Source organism: Symsagittifera roscoffensis, chromosome 4, assembly GCF_963678635.1.
Source record: "Symsagittifera roscoffensis chromosome 4, txSymRosc1.1, whole genome shotgun sequence".
NCBI lineage: Eukaryota > Metazoa > Xenacoelomorpha > Acoela > Convolutidae > Symsagittifera > Symsagittifera roscoffensis.
In genome coordinates, this window is record NC_087065.1 from 4,018,570 (window position 1) to 4,040,933 (window position 22,364).

General features: G+C 40.1%; 1 protein-coding gene across 1 annotated transcript in view; it reads left to right on the forward strand.

Moving 5' to 3' along the window:
* Positions 1-22,364, forward strand: part of LOC134843652 (N-acylglucosamine 2-epimerase-like) — a 51,847-nt gene that overhangs the window by 20,689 nt on the left and 8,794 nt on the right. Inside the window, exons 6-7 of the mRNA XM_063859847.1 lie at positions 1,921-2,331; positions 3,070-3,157. Of these exons, the coding sequence (XP_063715917.1) occupies positions 1,921-2,331; positions 3,070-3,157 (499 nt within the window). The remainder of the gene's footprint in view (positions 1-1,920; positions 2,332-3,069; positions 3,158-22,364) is intronic.

Here is a 22,364-nt window from a genome sequence, read left to right on the forward strand (position 1 = left end):
GATGAATTTCGTCAACTTGTAATTACCATTCAAAAGTTGGATAATTACCCTAAAAATGTAAAACTTTAGGGTATGATATCCGGTTCGAAATTCCTAAAAGCTTCAAGCAACCATCGTTTTTAATCGTTATTCGAAATTGAATTAAAGTGTTTTTAGTCAAAGTTAATCTTGTTGATGTTGTTGGTGCTGTGGTTGTTGACTTGAAGGTAGGTTACTTAGTGAAGTGTTTCTTTTTGTTTGTTTTTCAGTTTTGAAGACAACTGTGCTGTTGAGCATGAATTATTCACTTATTTTCTACGAAGGCTGCAAATTGAAGCTTCTAAAAATATATCTCAAAATAAACAACATAAGCAACACGAAGTCGAAAGGTAGGAAAAAAAGTCTTCTTAAATTTTTATTATGAATGAGGTTGAAATATTCTGTGCTACTTGCACAACAGCCGGCTATCTTTGTTTTTTTTTTACAATCGATGTTAAAAGCAAGCGCAAGAATTAAAACAATTAGATAGATATCTGATTCAAAGTGGTTCCTCAATCTATGTCACACCATACACTTTTTTGCAGTAGCTTGATTTTCTGTAAAATTTTCTTAGATTCTTTTTCATTTCTTTTTTGTAGGTTGCAAAGTTAACAGCCAATCATTGCAAACTCAACGGTTTAATCTTCCTTGAAACAACTTTAAACCTATTAAATACTTTACTATAACGGCAATTCTTAGGATGTATTTTTTTCCAAGTGTATTTTTTTGTTGTGCAAGTTTCACAGATGATCTTGGCTATGAAGTATCTATATACGTTTTTTGATTTTAAAATTTGTGTTTCATCCTAAAGACACTAACCAAGGTATTCTATCTTAAGAAAACCTTATGTGTAAGTGGCATTTACCACGGAAACAAATTGCGTTTGGTGATTTTAACCATGTGATTTAATGTAAACAAGTTCACTAAATTTATAAACCAAATTATAGTATTTTTTGTATATGGCCAGAAAGTTTTGGTTTTGAAAATTTTGGTGATTTAAAAGAGGCTTTTCAACGAAGATAATTTTAGCTTATGGAATATAAAAATCATAATTGTGTTTTTAAAAAAAAACATTCGCTTGTCATGTATTGAGTTTTTGGGTGAAAACTCAACCTGGACTATGTTATAGACTCAAAATATCAAATCATGCGAGCAAAAATTTTTTCGTAATTTTTTTTATTTGCGCACAGAAGCGAGTTTTCAATCAAACAAAAAAGATGAAACATTTTTCACATCAAGTTGTATTTTTTCTATGGAAAAAAGGTCTATCATACAATTTTCATATATGAAGTTGTATGATGAACATTATTTTGGTTAAATTTTTTTTTGATGCCAAAGTTGCTTTCCTGCAATTAAAACTGCCACTGGTTTGTATTGTATGGCTTTTAAACCAAATTAGGATAATATTGAGAACAAAAAATTTGATTGAAAAAAAAATGATTATCATACATTTTTCTTCCATGCATTTTTCATAGACACAATATATGAAACTGTATAACAAGCGTTTTTTTTGTATGGTCGTCAACCCGGGCAGAGATCTCAAGTCATTTAATAAAATTGAGGCCGCTATTCAGAAAATATTCAGTCATTTTCAACCAAATAATTTGTTGGTTATTTCATAACACTTCCCCTCTCACTAATTTCAGGTGGAAAATTCAAAAAATGGCCAAATTTGAAGTTTTATGACAAATAAATTAACCCAATTATAGTTTTTGTTTCGTAAAGTGAAGCGAGCTTTTTTCATGACAATATTTTGACCACAATTTTAAAACTGGAAAGTTTCTGACTCAGCATATTTGGCTAGTTTTTTTGAATGAATAATTCATCTACAACTTAGTTTTAAAAATTTGACATGCTAAATGCAGACAGAATATAATGTAACTGTGACACCGTATTTTTCAGAAGTGGAGTGATCATTTTCAAAAGCAAGTGATAGTCGAAAATGTGGGATCGGACGGAGAGCAAATTGAAAATATGGAAGGCAACGTCATCAACCCCGGGCATGCCATCGAACTAGGCTGGTTTCTTCTTGATTACCTGGAAAATTTTGGAAAAACTGACAGCGAGCTTCATAAACTGGCATTGGAAGTTTGCATCAAAAACTTCTTCGAAATTGGGTGGGATAAAACATGCGGCGGTCTTTTCTATTTTCTTGATTGTCGGGGATTCGATCCGGAGCCATTGGAATGGAACATGAAATTGTGGTGGCCTCATTGCGAGGCTTTGATTGCATCTTTGCATGCTTGGCGGGTATCGAATGACAACCAGTTCCTGGATTATTTCAAACTGACGTGGAAATACTGCAAAGAACATGTAAGTTTAATTTCGAAATTTCATTAAACACAATCGAGAACGCGCATTTTATAATCATAGTAATTTTGTGGAAAAAAATTATGTGGATAAGTATATTCTGCAGATGCAGCCGCTCTTTTGAAAAAATTAACCTGAATTGAAGTTATGATTTTTGCGCGCATCAAAAAAGTTATTACAAAACATTAAATTTGAATGATGCAATTTTATTAATGTTTTTTTTTCTGTTGATGTTCCGACCATTTGAAAAATAGTTTAAGTGTGTTTTTAGTTTTTATTCTTTTTGTTTTGTTCTCCACGCAAAATCAGCTACCACAAATAATCATCGAAGAGAGTTGAGTGATAGACAATATTAAAGCCTTTACCATTGTGATTTGAACGATATTTAAATTTTCAAAAAGCTTTTACTAAGGCTACCCGAGTAAAACTTTTAACCTATTTTAGCGCCTTTTGGGAATCAAAAATTCAAAAAAAAAACTGCAAAAAAATGGGAAAAAAATTGTCTTTCTTCTAACTTTACTTCAAAAAATGTTTTTCAATTTGCTGTTTTTAGTATGAATGTCGAATATGCTTCAGTCTCTAGTTTTTTGTTCAGCTCCTTCGCCGAAAAAAACGACACTAATTTTTTTTAAAAAAACTTTTTTTAAATAATTTGGTTGGAACATTCTGTGCTGCTTGCACTGTAGCCGGCTAGCCTTGTTTCTTCTTGTTTTTATTAGCATGGATTGCTTACCTTTTCAGTTTGTGGACGGAGTTAATGGAGAATGGTATGGCTATCTCGACAGATCTGGAACTGTGGTCAAGCGACAGAAGGGTTGCCAGTACAAAGGTATGTAAATGGTGATAAAGAGAAACAAGTGTCATTCTCTAAGTCACAAAGAGCCGCTGGTTCTTTGACCTGTCTAGCTTTTTTCTAGAAGGTAAGACAACGTATCTCAATCCAAAAAAAATTAAGGTAGCTCCGAATCAGAGACAGAAGTAGTTCTCAGTAATAAACTAATTGTAAACAATTTACCGTTGCCTGAAAATGTAAAACAAAAGTACACTAGACGAAAAATGATGAATTTAAGTAAAACATTAAAATCTGAAAAAAAAACTCTAAGAAAACATTCCCGCAAAACTTACGCCGTTTTGTGTCTGGTGCGTTTGTCGCGGAAAAAAGTTTATCTGGTTCTCAAACGCTGGAAATACTTAGTTTTGATCATCGCAGGTTTAAAAAAATGGTCGAGATATTACGGAATTGTCAGAGCTTACTCGTTCTTTTTTTTGCTGTGTAGCTGCCAGCTTACTTGTTTTAGGTGGTTGAAACAACGAATTTGCTCAATTACTTCTAACACTCAATGATGCTAATATAATAAAATCGTGCTATCTCCTGTAAGTTTTTTTTAACTTGATCTGAAACCCGAAAAAAGTGTTTACAAGCCAAAAAAACGGCATCATTGATATCATATAGAAAAAATTTTGCCCACATAAACTTCAAAAACAGGAAACATTTAGTTTCGATTGCGATGGTCTTGATATTTTGAAAAAATCTCAACTTTTTTCTGCTGTTTAAACAAAAGGAGATGATGGTTAAAAAATTCGACTGTGTTTAAGTATTTCAAACACTCAGTGATGCATGTGCCAATAAAAAAACGTCCGCTATAATTTTTTTTAAAACTAATTTGACTTCAAATTGCAATCCAAATAGGTATTTCGTGCTTGGTAAAACTGAATCTAATAGTAAGACTTGAACTGAATCTAAACTTTTCTGACATTCTTAGCAATTATCCTAAATCTGGCAAAATTCTTTTTTTAACTTAGATCTTGCCTACGAAACAAAAAATTGACGAACCAATTTGTCTATGCACAAACTGTTTATACACATTTCCCAGCAACAAACTTTATCCAAAAGATCACATTTTTCGGATGTTTTTTTGTTGATCCTGCTTTTGGTGAAAAATTGTAATTGTTTCCATACTAACTTGAAAAAGTTCAATTTTAGGCGTACAAAATAATTAGTGAATTAATTTTTTAAAACTGTATTTCAAAAAATTGTATTACTTCAAAAACATTCTTTGGTAGTTTAGACTTTTTTCAGCACAGAAAAAGCAATAGTTCACATTTCAGGTCAATGAGTAAGTTAATATTTTTCAGCACTAAACTCAACAGAATGAAATTGATCATTATCGGTTTTGCCAAAACACAGTTCTGAATCCAATATTGAGTTTTATATGAGAAACAAAAAAACAATTCAGGAGAATCGCGGGCTTTTTTGTGCAAATAAACATATTTTTAAAAAAAAATTCACGACCAGTATTCTAGTCTCTTGATTTAAAAGCATCTGAGTTTGAGTTGAGCACGTTCTTTAAATCTAAGTAAGTAAACTTTATTCATCTAGTCGATTAAAACGCTAAACTATTGCACAGGTGTTTTGACAGTAGCTTAGTTTTTTTTGCCATGGCGACATCCTTATTTCCCCCATCAGGCGACTACCGGGCGAAATTTTACGAAGTGTCTAACTAATTGTCCCGATAAAACCATAAACGTTGCGGAGTGAGCGACGTTGTCCTTGACGTAATTCGGCATATTTAATCGGCCTAGAAGTGAGTGCCTACTGAGACCGGCGGATTCCTCGCTCCAAACAAGAGCATCAGTCTTCAACTTATAGTCGAATTGGCATGTCACTCCGAGTGCTTGTTCATGAAAAGGACAAACCCTGTAGCCAACACTGCCAACATCTTTTGCGCAGGCATGTGAGTTCACATAGAGCTTACATAGGTTGCTGCTTTCATCGAATTCAGCAACGGAAAAGAACCGAATGTTTAACTAAAAGACAAAATCTCGGTGCTAACGTTTCCAATGTGCTAAATTTGGCAATAACATGCGTTGTTTGACGGGAACTTAACGATTGATTCACTAAATAAAACGTTGTCGCCAACACTTCATCCGTTAGCTTGATTTACTGACCGATTTGGTTCTTTAATAGCTAACACCCTTAAGCAGTATCAAAGATGGAACCTGTTTGTTCCTGATTTCTAAAAAATCAGAAGTTCAATTTCTTCTCCAATAAAATCAATCCCGCTCTCTGAATACACAAACTTGTACAATTAAATTAGGCAAGGAGAATTTGAATATCTTTATATGCGGAATCGGCTCGCAATTCCTAAAATACACAGTGTGGCCTCGTAATGTAGTACATTTAGAGTGCGACGCGAAAAAGACACCATCGATTGAGATCAAAAAGGGAGACACGAAACTTAGACAGTTCTTAGCGCAAATTCTTATTCTTAGCGCAAGTAGAATATTCTTAGCGACAGTTCTTATTTTTCGCACAAGTAGAAATATAATGTGAAACAATTGAGAAGAAATATGTCAACAAATTAGGATAAAATTGTGCTTTATGCGAAGCTTCCGCGTCGTAACTCGGGGACGAAAGCGACCATGACTATTCCGAGGCAGACTCGGCTTTCATACAGATAGCTAACGGCAACCAAAACAAAAAAAGCTAAAGTGGTAGCGCGCGGAGGTGATTACACGGCAGTACCAAGTCTCGAACAGACGAGAACTAGTCACTAAGACACTTCAAAGTTAGATCTTCTTGGAGCTTTAAATGCAGACATGCAAAATCCTACAGAATTTAGCATTAAGAAGCCAACCTGTGCATTGGAAAGGCGCACATTTTGGTGTCTGTCGACTTCTGGATTCCAGAGACAAGTCTTTAAACATGTTTATAAAATTTTGACCAAAAAAAGGCGAAAGAACAAAAGAAGACAAAGAGAAAGCCCTTGCTGCGGAACCCGCTTACAACTCACAAAATGCACAGTTTGACCGCTCGTGATGATATTTTCTTTGTCAGGGTTCTTACACGTTCTCAGATGCACATTGATGATCCTTACGCAACTGGAGAAAAAAACATAAGATCGAAAAACTGATAGTAGTTCTAGTACAATCTATACAAACGCTGCTCTTTTACAGTTTCCCACCTTCTTCTAAAAGCTCAAAATAAAGCGGTTCGAAAATTGTTCACACGATAATTTGCACGTAAGAAATGTTGCAAAAGTTTGTTCACCTGTTCATGGTGAAACGTTTTAACGCAGTTTATGACAAAAAAAAATTAATTTTAAGTACAATTTTTTATACTGAATTTCTGAAAAAATCAAAGGGGGACTAGAACAGAGTCCACAAAGCAGAGCGTCAGAAAAGAGTAGCCAGTCCCAAATTGGTAGGGTTGATTATTCAAAAACTCTTTGGGAGGGGCGATGATTCAAAGGGGCGAGGATTCAAAAATGCATCTCAAGAGGAAAGGGCGACTATTCAAAGGGACGATGGTTCAGAAATTCATCTCTAAATGGGAGAGGCGACTATTCAAAGGGGCGAGGGTTCAAAAATGCATCTCAAAATGGAAGGGGCGTTGATTCAAAGGGGACGAGGGTTCAGAAATATATCTCAAAATGGAAGCGGCGATGATTCAAAGGGGACGAGGGTTCAGAAATATATCTCAAAATGAAAGGGGCGATGATTCAAAGGGGCGAGGGTTCGGAAATATATCTCAAAATGGAAGAGGCGATGATTCAAAGGGGCAAGGAATCAGAAATATATCTCAAAAAGGAAGGGGCGATGATTCAAAGGGGCGAAGGTTCGGAAATATATCTCAAAATGGAAGCGGCGATGATTCAAAGGGCCGAGGGTTCAGAAATATATCTCAAAATGGAAGGGGCTATGATTCAAAGGGGCGAGGGTTCAGAAATATATCTCAAAACGGAAGGGGCGATGATTCAAAGGGACGAGGAATCAGAAATATATCTCAAACTGGAAGGGGCGATTAATCAAAGGGGCGACGGTTCAGAAATGTATCTTAAAATGGACGGGGCGATGACTCAAAGGGGCGAGGAATCAGAAATAGATCTCAAAAAGGAAGGGGCGATGATTCAAAGGGGACGAGGGTTCAGAAAAATATCTCAAAATGGAAGGGGCGATGATTCAAAGGGGCGAGGAATCAGAAATATATCTTAAAATGGAAGTGGCGATGATTCAAAGGGGCGAGGAATCAGAAATTTATCTCAAAATGGAAGGGGCTATGATTCAAAGGGGCGAGGAATCAGAAATATATCTCAAAAAGGAAGGGGTGATGATTCAAAGGGGCGAAGAATCAGAAATATATCTCAAAATGGAAGGGGCGATGATTCAAAGCGGCGAGGAATCAGAAAAATATCTCAAAATGGAAGGGGTGATGATTCAAAGAGGCGAGGATTTAAAAATATATCTCAAAATGGAATGGGCGATGATTCAAAGGGGCGAGGAATCAGAAATATATCTCAAAATGGAAGGGGCGATGATTCAAAGGGGCGAGGGTTCAGAAATATATCTCAAAATGGAAGGGGCGATGATTGAAAGGGTCGAGGGTTTAGAAATATATCTCAAAATGGAAGGGACGATGATTCAAAGGGGCGAGGAATCAAAAATATATCTCAAAATGGAAGGGCGATGATTCAAAGGGGCGAGGAATCAGAAATATATATCAAAATGGACGGGGCGATGACTCAAAGGGGCGAGGAATCAGAAATAACTCTCAAAATGGAAGGGGCGATGATTGAAAGGGGCGAGGAATCAGAAATTTATCTCAAAATGGAAGGGGCCATGATTCAAAGGGGCGAGGAATCAGAAATTTATCTCAAAATGGAAGGGGCCATGATTCAAAGGGGCGAGGAATCAGAAATATATCTCAAAAAGGAAGGAGTGATGATTCAAAGGGGCGAGGAATCAGAAATTTATCTCAAAATGGAAGGGGCTATGTTTCAAAGGGGCGAGGAATCAGAATATATCTCAAAAAGGAAGGAGTGATGATTCAAAGGGGCGAAGAATTAGAAATATATCTCAAAATGGAAGGGGCGATGATTCAAAGCGGCGAGGAATCAGAAAAATATCTCAAAATGGAAGGCGCGATGATTCAAAGGGGCGAGGATTTAAAAATGTATCTCAAAATGGAAGGGGCGATAATTCAAAGGGGCGAGGAATCAGAAATATATCTCAAAATGGAAGTGGCGATAATTCAAAGGGGCGAGGAATCAGAAATATATCTCAAAATGGAACGGGCGATGATTCAAAGGGGCGAGGGTTCAGAAATATATCTCAAAATGGAAGGGGCGATGATTGAAAGGGTCGAGGGTTTAGAAATATATCTCAAAATGGAAGGGACGATGATTCAAAGGGGCGAGGAATCAAAAATATATCTCAAAATGGAAGGGCGATGATTCAAAGGGGCGAGGAATCAGAAATATATCTCAAAATGGAAGGGGCGATGATTCAAAGGGGCGAGGAATCAGAAATATATCTAAATATGGAAGTGGCGATGATTCAAAGGGGCGAGGGTTCAGAAATATATCTCAAAACTGAAGGGGCGATGATTCAAAGGGGCGAGGAATCAGAAATATATCTCAAAATGGAAGAGGCGATGATTCAAAGGGGCGAGGAATCAGAAATATATCTCAAAATGGAAGGGGCGATGATTCAAAGGGGCGAGGGTTCAGAAATATATCTCCAAATGGAAGGAGCGATGATTCAAAGGGGCGAGGGTTCAGAAATATATCCCAATTGGAAGGGGCGATGATTCACAGGGGCGAGTAATCAGAAAAATATCTCAAAATGGAAGGAGCGATGATTCAAAGGGGCGAGGAATCAGAAATAAATCTCAAAATGGAAGGGGCAATGATTCAAAGGGGCGAGGTTTCAGAAATATATCTCAAAATGGATGGTACGATGATTCAAAGGGGCGAGGAATCCGAAATATATCTCAAAATGGAAGGGGCGATGATTCAAAGGGGCGAGGAATCAGAAATATATCTCAAAATTGAAGGGGCGATGATTCAAAGGGGCGAGGGTTCAGAAAGATATCTCAAAATTGAAGGGGCGATGATTCAAAGGGGCGAGGGTTCAGAAATATATCTCAAAATGGAAGGGGCGATGATTCAAAGGGGCGAGGAATCAAAAATGCATCTGAAAATGGAAGGAGCGATGATTGATTCAAAGGGGGGTGGGTTCAGAAATATATCTCAAAATGGAAAAGGCGATGATTCACAGGGGCGAGGAATCAGAAAAATATCTCAAAATGGAAGGAGCGATGATTCAAAGGGGCGAAGAATCAGAAATATATCTCAAAATGGAAGGGGCGATGATTCAAAGGGGCGAGGAATCAGAAATATATCTCAAAATGGAAGAGGCGATGATTCAAAGGGGCGAGGAATCAGAAATATATCTCAAAATGGAAGGAGCGATGATTCAAAGGGGCGAGGAATCAGAAATATATCTCAAAATGGAAGGGGCGAAGATTCAAAGGGGCGAGGGTTCAGAAATATATCTCCAAATGGAAGGAGCGATGATTCAAAGGGGCGAGGGTTCAGAAATACATCCCAATTGGAAGGGGCGATGATTCACAGGGGCGAGGAATCAGAAAAATATCTCAAAATGGAAGGAGCGATGATTCAAAGGGGCGAGGAATCAGAAATATATCTCAAAATGGAAGGGGCGATGATTCAAAGGGGCGAGGTTTCAGAAATATATCTCAAAATGGATGGTACGATGATTCAAAGGGGCGAGGAATCAGAAATATATCTCAAAATGGAAGGGGCGATGATTCAAAGGGGCGAGGAATCAGAAATATATCTCAAAATTGAAGGGGCGATGATTCAAAGGGGCGAGGGTTCAGAAATATATCTAAAAATGGAAGTGGCGATGATTCAAAGGGGCGAGGGTTCAGAAATATATCTCAAAATGGAAGGGGCGATGATTCAAAGGGGCGAGGAATCAGAAATATATCTCAAAATTGAAGGGGCGATGATTCAAAGGGGCGAGGGTTCAGAAATATATCTCAAAATGGAAGGGGCGATGATTCAAAGGGGCGAGGAATCAGAAATATGTCTCAAAATGGAAGGGGCGATGATTCAAAGGGGCGAGGGATCAGAAATATATCTCAAAATGGAAGAGGCGATGATTCAAAGGGGCGAAGAATCAGACATATATCTCAAAATGGAAGGAGCGATGATTCAAAGGGGCGAGGAATCAGAAATATATCTCAAAATGGAAGGGGCGATGATTCAAAGGGGCGAGGGTTCAGAAATATATCTCCAAATGGAAGGAGCGATGATTCAAAGGGGCGAGGGTTCAGAAATATATCCCAATTGGAAGGGTCGATGATTCAAAGGGGCGAGGAATCAGAAATATATCTCAAAAAGGAAGGGGCGATGATTCAAATGGGCGAGGAATCAGAAATATATCTCAAAATAGAAGGGCGATGATTCAAAGGGGCGAGGGTTCAGAAATATATCTCAAAATGGAAGGGGCGATGATTCAAAGGGGCGAGGAATCAGAAATATATCTCAAAATGGAAGGGGTGATGATTCAAAGGGGCGAGGAATCAGAAATATATCTCAAAATGGAAGGGGCGATGATTCAAAGAGGCGAGGAATCAGAAAAATATCTCAAAATGGAAGGGGCGATGATTCAAAGGGGCGAGGGTTTAGAAATATATCTCAAAATGGAAGGGGCGATGATTCAAAGGGGCGAGGAATCAGAAATATATCTCAAAATGGAAGGGGCGATGATTCAAAGGGGAGAGGGCTCAGAAATATATCTCAAAATGGAAGGGGCGATGATTGAAAGGGGCGAGGAATCAGAAATATATCTCAAAATGGAAGGGGCGATGATTCAAAGGGGCGAGGAATCAGAAACATATCTCAAAATGGAAGGGACGAAGATTCAAAGGGGCGAGGAAACAAAAATATATCTCAAAATGGAAGGGCGATAATTCAAAGGGGCGAGGAATCAGAAATATATCTCAAAATGGAAGGGGCGATGATTCAAAGGGGCGAGGAATCAGAAATATATCTCAAAATCAAAGGGGCGATGATTCAAAGGGGCGAGGGTTCAGAAATATATCTCAAAATGGAAGTGGCGATGATTCAAAGGGGCGAGGGTTCAGAAATATATCTCAAAATTCAAGGGGCGATAATTCAAAGGGGCGAGGGTTCAGAAATATATCTCAAAATGGAAGGGGCGATGATTCAAAGGGGCGAGGAATCAGAAATGCATCTGAAAATGGAAGGGGCGATGATTCAAAGGGGCGTGGGTTCAGAAATATATCTCAAAATGGAGGGGGCGATGATTCACAGGTGCGAGGAATCAAAAAAATATCTCAAAATGGAAAGAGCGACGATTCAAAGGGGCGAGAAATCAGAAATATATCTCAAAATGGAAGGTGCGATGATTCAAAGGGGCGAGGTTTCAGAAATATATCTCAAAATGGAAGGGACGATGATTCAAAGGGGCGAGGAATCAGAAATATATCTCAAAATGGAAGAGGCGATGATTCAAAGGGACGAAGAATCAGAAATATATCTCAAAATGAAAGGAGCGATGATTCAAAGGGGCGAGGAATCAAAAATATATCTCAAAATGGAAGGGGCGATGATTCAAAGGGCGAGGGTTCAGAAATATATCTCCAAATAGAAGGAGCGATGATTCAAAGGGGCGAGGGTTCAGAAGTATATCTCAAAATGGAAGGGGCGATGATTCAAAGGGGCGAGGAATTAGAAAAAATCTCAAAATTGAAGGGGCGATGATTCAAAGAGGCGCGGGTTCAGAAATATATCTCAAAATGGAAAGGGCGATGATTCAAAGGGGCGAGGAATCAGAAATGCAACTGAAAATGGAAGGGGCGATGATTCAAAGGGGCGTGGGTTCAGAAATACATCTCAAAAGGAAGTGGCGATGATTCAAAGGGGCGAGGAATCAGAATTATATCTCAAAATGGAAGAGGCGATGATTCAAAGGGGCGAGGGTTCAGAAATATATCCCAATTGGAAGGGTCGATGATTCAAAGGGGCGAGGAATCAGAAATATATCTCAAAATGGAAGGAGCGATGATTCAAAGGGGCGAGGAATCAGAAATATATCTCAAAATGGAAGGGGCGTGATTCAAAGGGGCGGGGTTTCAGAAATATATCTCAAAATGAAAGGGACGATGATTCAAAGGGGCGAGGAATCAGAAATATATCTCAAAATGGAAGAAGCGATGATTCAAAGGGGCGAGGAATCAGAAATATATCTCAAAATGGAAGGAGCGATGATTCAAAGGGGCGAGGAATCAGAAATATATCTCAAAATGGAAGGGGCGATGATGCAAAGGGCGAGGGTTCAGAAATAAATCTCAAAATGGAAGGGGCGATGATTGAAAGGGGCGAGGGTTCAGAAATATATCTCCAAATGGAAGGAGCGATGATTCAAAGGGGCGAGAGTTTAGAAATATATCCCAATTGGAAGGGTCGATGATTCAAAGGGGCGAGGAATCAGAAATATATCTCAAAATGAAAGGGACGATGATTCAAAGGGGCGAGGAATCAGAAATATATCTCAAAATGGAAGAAGCGATGATTCAAAGGGGCGAGGAATCAGAAATATATCTCAAAATGGAAGGAGCGATGATTCAAAGGGGCGAGGAATCAGAAATATATCTCAAAATGGAAGGGGCGATGATTCAAAGGGGCGAGGAATCAGAAATGCAACTGAAAATGGAAGGGGCGATGATTCAAAGGGGCGTGGGTTCAGAAATACATCTCAAAAGGAAGTGGCGATGATTCAAAGGGGCGAGGAATCAGAAATATATCTCAAAATGGAAGAGGCGATGATTCAAAGGGGCGAGGGTTCAGAAATATATCCCAATTGGAAGGGTCGATGATTCAAAGGGGCGAGGAATCAGAAATATATCTCAAAATGGAAGGAGCGATGATTCAAAGGGGCGAGGAATCAGAAATATATCTCAAAATGGAAGGGGCGTGATTCAAAGGGGCGAGGAATCAGAAATATATCTCAAAATGAAAGGGACGATGATTCAAAGGGGCGAGGAATCAGAAATATATCTCAAAATGGAAGAAGCGATGATTCAAAGGGGCGAGGAATCAGAAATATATCTCAAAATGGAAGGAGCGATGATTCAAAGGGGCGAGGAATCAGAAATATATCTCAAAATGGAAGGGGCGATGATGCAAAGGGCGAGGGTTCAGAAATAAATCTCAAAATGGAAGGGGCGATGATTGAAAGGGGCGAGGGTTCAGAAATATATCTCCAAATGGAAGGAGCGATGATTCAAAGGGGCGAGAGTTTAGAAATATATCCCAATTGGAAGGGTCGATGATTCAAAGGGGCGAGGAATCAGAAATATATCTCAAAATGAAAGGGACGATGATTCAAAGGGGCGAGGAATCAGAAATATATCTCAAAATGGAAGAAGCGATGATTCAAAGGGGCGAGGAATCAGAAATATATCTCAAAATGGAAGGAGCGATGATTCAAAGGGGCGAGGAATCAGAAATATATCTCAAAATGGAAGGGGCGATGATTCAAAGGGGCGAGGAATCAGAAATGCAACTGAAAATGGAAGGGGCGATGATTCAAAGGGGCGTGGTTCAGAAATACATCTCAAAAGGAAGTGGCGATGATTCAAAGGGGCGAGGAATCAGAAATATATCTCAAAATGGAAGAGGCGATGATTCAAAGGGGCGAGGGTTCAGAAATATATCCCAATTGGAAGGGTCGATGATTCAAAGGGGCGAGAAATCAGAAATATATCTCAAAATGGAAGGAGCGATGATTCAAAGGGGCGAGGAATCAGAAATATATCTCAAAATGGAAGGGGCGTGATTCAAAGGGGCGAGGAATCAGAAATATATCTCAAAATGAAAGGGACGATGATTCAAAGGGGCGAGGAATCAGAAATATATCTCAAAATGGAAGAAGCGATGATTCAAAGGGGCGAGGAATCAGAAATATATCTCAAAATGGAAGGAGCGATGATTCAAAGGGGCGAGGAATCAGAAAAATATCTCAAAATGGAAGGGGCGATGATGCAAAGGGCGAGGGTTCAGAAATAAATCTCAAAATGGAAGGGGCGATGATTGAAAGGGGCGAGGGTTCAGAAATATATCTCCAATTGGAAGGGTCGATGATTCAAAGGGGCGAGGAATCAGAAATATATCTCAAAAAGGAAAGGGCGATGATTCAAAGGGGCGAGGAATCAGAAATATATCTCAAAATGGAAGGGCGATGATTCAAAGGGGCGAGGGTTCAGAAATATATCTCGAAATGGAAGAGGCGATGATTCAAAGGGGCGAGGAATCAGAAATTTATCTCAAAATGGAAGGGGTGATGATTCAAAGGAGCGACGAATCAGAAATATATCTCAAAATGGAAGGGGCGATGATTAAAAGCGGCGAGGAATCTGAAAAATATCTCAAAATGGAAGGGGCGATGATTCAAAGGGGCGAGGGTTGAGAAATATATCTCAAAATGTAAGGGGCGATGATTCAAAGCAGCAAGGAATCAGAAATATATCTCAAAATGGAAGGGATAATGATTCAAAGGGGCGAGGGTTCAGAAATATATCTCAAAATGGAAGGGGCGATGATTGAAAGGGTCAAGAGTTTAGAAATATATCTCAAAATGGAAGGAGCGATGATTCAAAGGGGCGAGGAATCAGAAATATATCTCAAAATGGAAGGGGCGATGATTCAAAGGGCGAGGGTTCAGAAATATATCTCCAAATGGAAGGAGCGATGATTCAAAGGGGCGAGGGTTCAGAAGTATATCTCAAAATGGAAGGGGCGATGATTCAAAGGGGCGAGGAATTAGAAAAAATCTCAAAATTGAAGGGGCGATGATTCAAAGAGGCGCGGGTTCAGAAATATATCTCAAAATGGAAAGGGCGATGATTCAAAGGGGCGAGGAATCAGAAATGCATCTGAAAATGGAAGGGGCGATGATTCAAAGGGGCGTGGGTTCAGAAATACATCTCAAAAGGAAGGGGCGATGATTCAAAGGTGCGAGGAATCAGAAATATATCTCAAAATGGAAGAGGCGATGATTCAAAGGGGCGAGGGTTCAGAAATATATCCCAATTGGAAGGGTCGATGATTCAAAGGGGCGAGGAATCAGAAATATATCTCAAAATGGAAGGAGCGATGATTCAAAGGGGCGAGGAATCAGAAATATATCTCAAAATGGAAAGGGCGATGATTCAAAGGGGCGAGGTTTCAGAAATATATCTCAAAATGCAAGGGACGATGATTCAAAGGGGCGAGGAATCAGAAATATATCTCAAAATGGAAGAAGCGATGATTCAAAGGGGCGAGGAATCAGAAATATATCTCAAAATGGAAGGAGCGATGATTCAAAGGGGCGAGGAATCAAAAATATATCTCAAAAATGAAGGAGCGATGATTCAATGGGGCGAGCAATCAGAAATAAATCTCAAAATGGAAGGGGCGATGATTGAAAGGGGCGAGGGTTCAGAAATATATCTCCAAATGGAAGGAGCGATGATTCAAAGGGGCGAGAGTTTAGAAATATATCCCAATTGGAAGGGTCGATGATTCAAAGGGGCGAGGAATCAGAAATATATCTCAAAAAGGAAAGGGCGATGATTCAAAGGGGCGAGGAATCAGAAATATATCTCAAAATGGAAGGGCGATGATTCAAAGGGGCGAGGGTTCAGAAATATATCTCGAAATGGAAGGGGCGATGATTCAAAGGGGCAAGGAATCAGAAATATATCTCAAAATGGAAGGGGCGATGATTCAAAGGGGCGAGGAATCAGAAATATATCTCAAAATGGAAGAGGCGATGATTCAAAGGGGCGAGGAATCAGAAATATATCTCAAAATGGAAGGAGCGATGATTCAAAGGAGCGAGGAATCAGAAATATATCTCAAAATGGAAGGGGCGATGATTAAAAGCGGCGAGAAGTCTGAAAAATATCTCAAAATGGAAGGGGCGATGATTCAAAGGGGGCGAGGGTTGAGAAATATATCTCAAAATGTAAGGGGCGATGATTCAAAGCAGCAAGGAATCAGAAATATATCTCAAAATGGAAGGGATAATGATTCAAAGGGGCGAGGGTTCAGAAATATATCTCAAAATGGAAGGGGCGATGATTGAAAGGGTCAAGAGTTTAGAAATATATCTCAAAATGGAAGGGACGATGATTCAAAGGGGCGAGGAATCGAAAACATATCTCAAAATGGAAGGGGCGATGATTCAAAGGGGCGAGGAATCAGAAATATATCTCAAAATCAAAGGGGCGATGATTCAAAGGGGCGAGGGTTCAGAAATATATCTCAAAATGGAAGTGGCGATGATTCAAAGGGGCGAGGGTTCAGAAATATATCTCAAAATGGAAGAGGTGATGATTCAAAGGGGCGACGAATCAGAAATATATCTCAAAATTGAAGGGGCGATGATTCAAAGGGGCGAGGGTTCAGAAATATATCTCAAAATGGAAGGGGCGATGCTTCAAAGGGGCGAGGAATCAGAAATGCATCTGAAAATGGAAGGGGCGATGATTCAAAGGGGCGTGGGTTCAGAAATATATCTGAAAATGGAAGGGGCGATGATTCACAGGGGCGAGGAATCAGAAAAATATCTCAAAATGGAAGAAGCGATGATTCAAAGGGTCGAGGGTTCAGAAATATATCTCCAAATGGAAGGAGCGATGATTCAAAGGGGCGAGAGTTTAGAAATATATCCCAATTGGAAGGGTCGATGATTCAAAGGGGCGAGGAATCAGAAATATATCTCAAAAAGGAAAGGGCGATGATTCAAAGGGGCGAGGAATCAGAAATATATCTCAAAATGGAAGGGCGATGATTCAAAGGGAAGAGGGTTCAGAAATATATCTCGAAATGGAAGGGGCGATGATTCAAAGGGGCGAGTAATCAGAAATATATCTCAAAATGGAAGGGGTGATGATTCAAAGGAGCGAGGAATCAGAAATATATCTCAAAATGGAAGGGGCGATGATTAAAAGCGGCGAGGAATCTGAAAAATATCTCAAAATGGAAGGGGCGATGATTCAAAGGGGCGAGGGTTGAGAAATATATCTCAAAATGTAAGGGGCGATGATTCAAAGCAGCAAGGAATCAGAAATATATCTCAAAATGGAAGGGATAATGATTCAAAGCGGCGAGGGTTCAGAAATATATCTCAAAATGGAAGGGGCGATGATTGAAAGGGTCAAGAGTTTAGAAATATATCTCAAAATGGAAGGCACGATGATTCAAAGGGGCGAGGAATCGAAAACATATCTCAAAATGGAAGGGGCGATGATTCAAAGGGGCGAGGAATCAGAAATATATCTCCAAATCAAAGGGGCGATGATTCAAAGGGGCGAGGGTTCAGAAATATATCTCAAAATGGAAGTGGCGATGATTCAAAGGGGCGAGGGTTCAGAAATATATCTCAAAATGGAAGAGGTGATGATTCAAAGGGGCGACGAATCAGAAATATATCTCAAAATTGAAGGGGCGATGATTCAAAGGGGCGAGGGTTCAGAAATATATCTCAAAATGGAAGGGGCGATGCTTCAAAGGGGCGAGGAATCAGAAATGCATCTGAAAATGGAAGGGGCGATGATTCAAAGGGGCGTGGGTTCAGAAATATATCTGAAAATGGAAGGGGCGATGATTCACAGGGGCGAGGAATCAGAAAAATATCTCAAAATGGAAGGAGCGATGATTCAAAGGGTCGAGGAATCAGAAATATATCTCAAAATGGAAGGGGCGATGATTCAAAGGGGCGAGGTTTCAGAAATTTATCTCAAAATGGAAGGGACGATGATTCAAAGGGGCGAGGAATCAGAAATATATCTCAAAATGGAAGGGGCGATGATTCAAAGGGGACGAGGGTTCAGAATTATATCTCAAAATGGAAGGGGTGATGATTCAAAGGGGCGGGCGAGGAATCAGAAATATATATCAAAATGGAAGGGGCGATGATTCAAAGAGGCGCGGAATCAGAAATAAATCTCAAAAAGGAAGGGGCGATGATTCAAAGGGGCGAGGAATCAGAAATATATCTCAAAATGGAAGGTGCGATGATTCAAAGGGTCGAGGAATCAGAAATATATCTCAAAATGGAAGGGGCGATGATTCAAAGGGGCGAGGTTTCAGAAATTTAACTCAAAATGGAAGGGACGATGATTCAAAGGGCGAGGAATCAGAAATGCATCTGAAAATGGAAGGGGCGATGATTCAAAGGGGCGTGGGTTCAGAAATATATCTGAAAATGGAAGGGGCGATGATTCACAGGGGCGAGGAATCAGAAAAATATCTCAAAATGGAAGGAGCGATGATTCAAAGGGTCGAGGAATCAGAAATATATCTCAAAATGGAAGGGGCGATGATTCAAAGGGGCGAGGTTTCAGAAATTTATCTCAAAATGGAAGGTGCGATGATTCAAAGGGTCGAGGAATCAGAAATATATCTCAAAATGGAAGGGGCGATGATTCAAAGGGGCGAGGTTTCAGAAATTTATCTCAAAATGGAAGGGACGATGATTCAAAGGGGCGAGGAATCAGAAATGCATCTGAAAATGGAAGGGGCGATGATTCAAAGGGGCGTGGGTTCAGAAATATATCTGAAAATGGAAGGGGCGATGATTCACAGGGGCGAGGAATCAGAAAAATATCTCAAAATGGAAGGAGCGATGATTCAAAGGGTCGAGGAATCAGAAATATATCTCAAAATGGAAGGGGCGATGATTCAAAGGGGCGAGGTTTCAGAAATTTATCTCAAAATGGAAGGGACGATGATTCAAAGGGGCGAGGAATCAGAAATATATCTCAAAATGGAAGGAGCGATGATTCAAAGGGGCGAGGAATCAGAAATATATCTCAAAATGGAAGGGGCGATGATTCAAAGGGGCGAGGGTTCAGAAATATATCTCCAAATGGAAGGAGCGATGATTCAAAGGGGCGAGGGTTCAGAAATATATCTCAAAATGGAAGGGGCGATGATTCAAAGGGGCGAGGAATCAGAAAAATATCTCAAAGTTGAAGGGGCGATGATTCAAAGGGGCGAGGTTTCAGAAATTTATCTCAAAATGGAAGGGACGATAATTCAAAGGGGCGAAGAATCAGAAATATATCTCAAAATGGAAGGGGCGATGATTCAAAGGGGCGAGGAATCAGAAATATATCTCAAAATGGAAGGGGCGATGATTCAAAGGGGACGAGGGTTCAGAATTATATCTCAAAATGGAAGGGGTGATGATTCAAAGGGGCGGGCGAGGAATCAGAAATATATCTCGAAATGGAAGGGGCGATGATTCAAAGAGGCGCGGAATCAGAAATAAATCTCAAAAAGGAAGGGGCGATGATTCAAAGGGGCGAGGAATCAGAAATATATCTCAAAATGGAAGGTGCGATGATTCAAAGGGGCGAGGGTTCAGAAATAAATCTCAAAATGGAAGGGGCGATGATTCAAAGGGGCGAGTAATCAGAAACATATCTCAAAATGGAAGGGGCGATGATTCAAAGGGGCGAGGGTTCAGAATTATATCTCAAATAGGAAGGGGCGATGATTCAGAGGGGCGAGGGTTTAGAAATATATCTCAAAATGGAAGGGGCGATGATTCAAAGGGGCGAGGAATCAGAAATATATCTCAAAATGGAAGGGGCGACGATTCAAAGGGGCGAGGGTTCAGAAATATACCTCAAAATGGAAGGGAAGATGATTCAAAGGGGCGAGGAATCAGTAACATATCTCAAAGTGGAAGGGGCGATGATTCAGAGGGGCGAGGAATCAGAAAAATACCTCAAAATGGAAGGAGCGATGATTCAAAGGGGCGAGGAATCAGAAATATATCTCAAAATGAAAGGGACGATGATTCAAAGGGGCGAGGATTCAGAAATATATCTCCAAATGGAAGGAGCGATGATTCAAAGGGGCGAGGAATCAGTAATGCATCTGAAAATGGAAGGGGCGATGATTCAAAGGGGCGTGGGTTCAGAAATACATCTCAAAATGAAGGGGCGATGATTCAAAGGGGCGAGGAATCAGAAATATATCTCAAAATGGAAGGGGCGATGATTCAAAGGGGCGAGGGTTCAGAAATATATCCCAATTGGAAGGGTCGATGATTCAAAGGGGCGAGGAATCAGAAATTTATCTCAAAATGGAAGGGGCGATGATTCAAAGGGGCGAGGAATCAGAAATATATCTCAAAATGGAAGAGGCGATGATTCAAAGGGGCGAGGAATCAGAAATTTATCTCAAAATGGAAGGGGCGATGATTCAAAGGGGCGAGGAATCAGAAATATATCTCAAAATGGAAGGGGCGATGATTCAAAGGGGACGAGGGTTCAGAATTATATCTCTAAATGGAAGGGGTGATGATTCAAAGGGGCGGGCGAGGAATCAGAAATATATCTCAAAATGGAAGGGGCGATGATTCAAAGAGGCGCGGAATTAGACATATATCTCAAAAAGGAAGGGGCGATGATTCAAAGGGGCGAGGAATCAGAAATATATCTCAAAATGGAAGGGGCGATGATTCAAAGGGTTGAGGGTTCAGAAATAAACCTCAAAATGGAAGGGGCGATGATTCAAAGGGGCGAGTAATCAGAAATATATCTCAAAATGGAAGGGGCGATGATTCAAAGGGGCGAGGGTTCAGAATTATATCTCAAATAGGAAGGGGCGATGATTCAAAGGGGCGAGGGTTTAGAAATATATCTCAAAATGGAAGGGGCGATGATTCAAAGGGGCGAGGAATCAGAAATATATCTCAAAATGGAAGGGGCGACGATTTAAAGGGGCGAGGGTTCAGAAATATACCTCAAAATGGAGGGAAAGACGATTCAAAGGGGCGAGGAATCAGTAATATATCTCAAAATGGAAGAGGCGATGATTCAAAGGGGCGAGGAATCAGAAATATATCTCAAAATGGAAGGGGCGATGATTCAAAGGGGCGAGGAATCGGAAATTCATCTCAAAATGGAAGGGGCGATGATTCAAAGTGGCGAGAGTTCAGAAATATATCTCAAAATGGAAGAGGCGATGATTCAAAGGGGCGAGGGTTCAGAAATATATCTCAAAATTGATGGGGCGATGATTCAAAGGGGCGAAGAATCATAAATGCATCTGAAAATGGACGGGGCGATAATTCAAAGGGGCGTGGGTTCAGAAATATATCTCAAAATGGAAGGGGCGATGATTCAAAGGGGCGAGGAATCAGAAATATATCTCAAAATGGAAGGGGCGATGATTCAAAGGGGCGAGGGTTCAAAAATATATCCCAATTGGAAGGGTCGATGATTCAAAGGGGCGAAGAATCAGAAATACATCTCAAAATGGACGGGGCGATGATTCAAAGGGGCGAGGGTTCAAAAATATATCTCAAAATGGAAGGGATGATGATTCAAAGGGGCGAGGAATTAGAAATATATCTCAAAATGGAAGGGGCGATGATTCAAAGGGGCGAGGAATCAGAAATATATCTCAAAATCGAAGGGGCGATACTTCAAGGGGGCGAGGAATCAGAAATATATCTCAAAATGGAAGGAGTGATGATTCAAAGGGGCGAGGAATCAGAAACAAATCTCAAAATGGAAGGGGCGATGATTCAAAGGGGACGAGGGTTCAGAAATATATCTCAAAATGGAAGGGGCAATAATTCAAAGGGCGAGGGTTCAGAAATATATCTCAAAATGGAAAGGGCGATAATTCAAAGGGGCGAGGAATCAGAAATATATCTCAAAATGGAAGGGGCGATGATTCAAAGGGGCAAGGAATCAGAAATATATCTCAAAATGGAAGGGGCGATAGTTCAAGGGGGCGAGGAATCAGAAATATATCTCAAAATGGAAGGAGTGATGATTCAAAGGGGTGAGGAATCAGTAATATATCTCAAAATGGAAGAGGCGATGATTCAAAGGGGCGAGGAATCAGAAATATATCTCAAAATGGAAGGGGCGATGATTCAAAGGGGCGAGGAATCAGAAATATATCTCAAAATGGAAGGGGCGATGATTCAAAGTGGCGAGAATTCAGAAATATATCTCAAAAGGGAAGGGGCGATGATTCAAAGGGGCGAGGGTTCAGAAATATATCTCAAAATGGATGGGGCGATGATTCAAAGGGGCGGGGAATCAGAAATGCATCTGAAAATGGACGGGGCGATGATTCAAAGGGGCGTGGGTTCAGAAATATATCTCAAAATGGAAGGGGCGA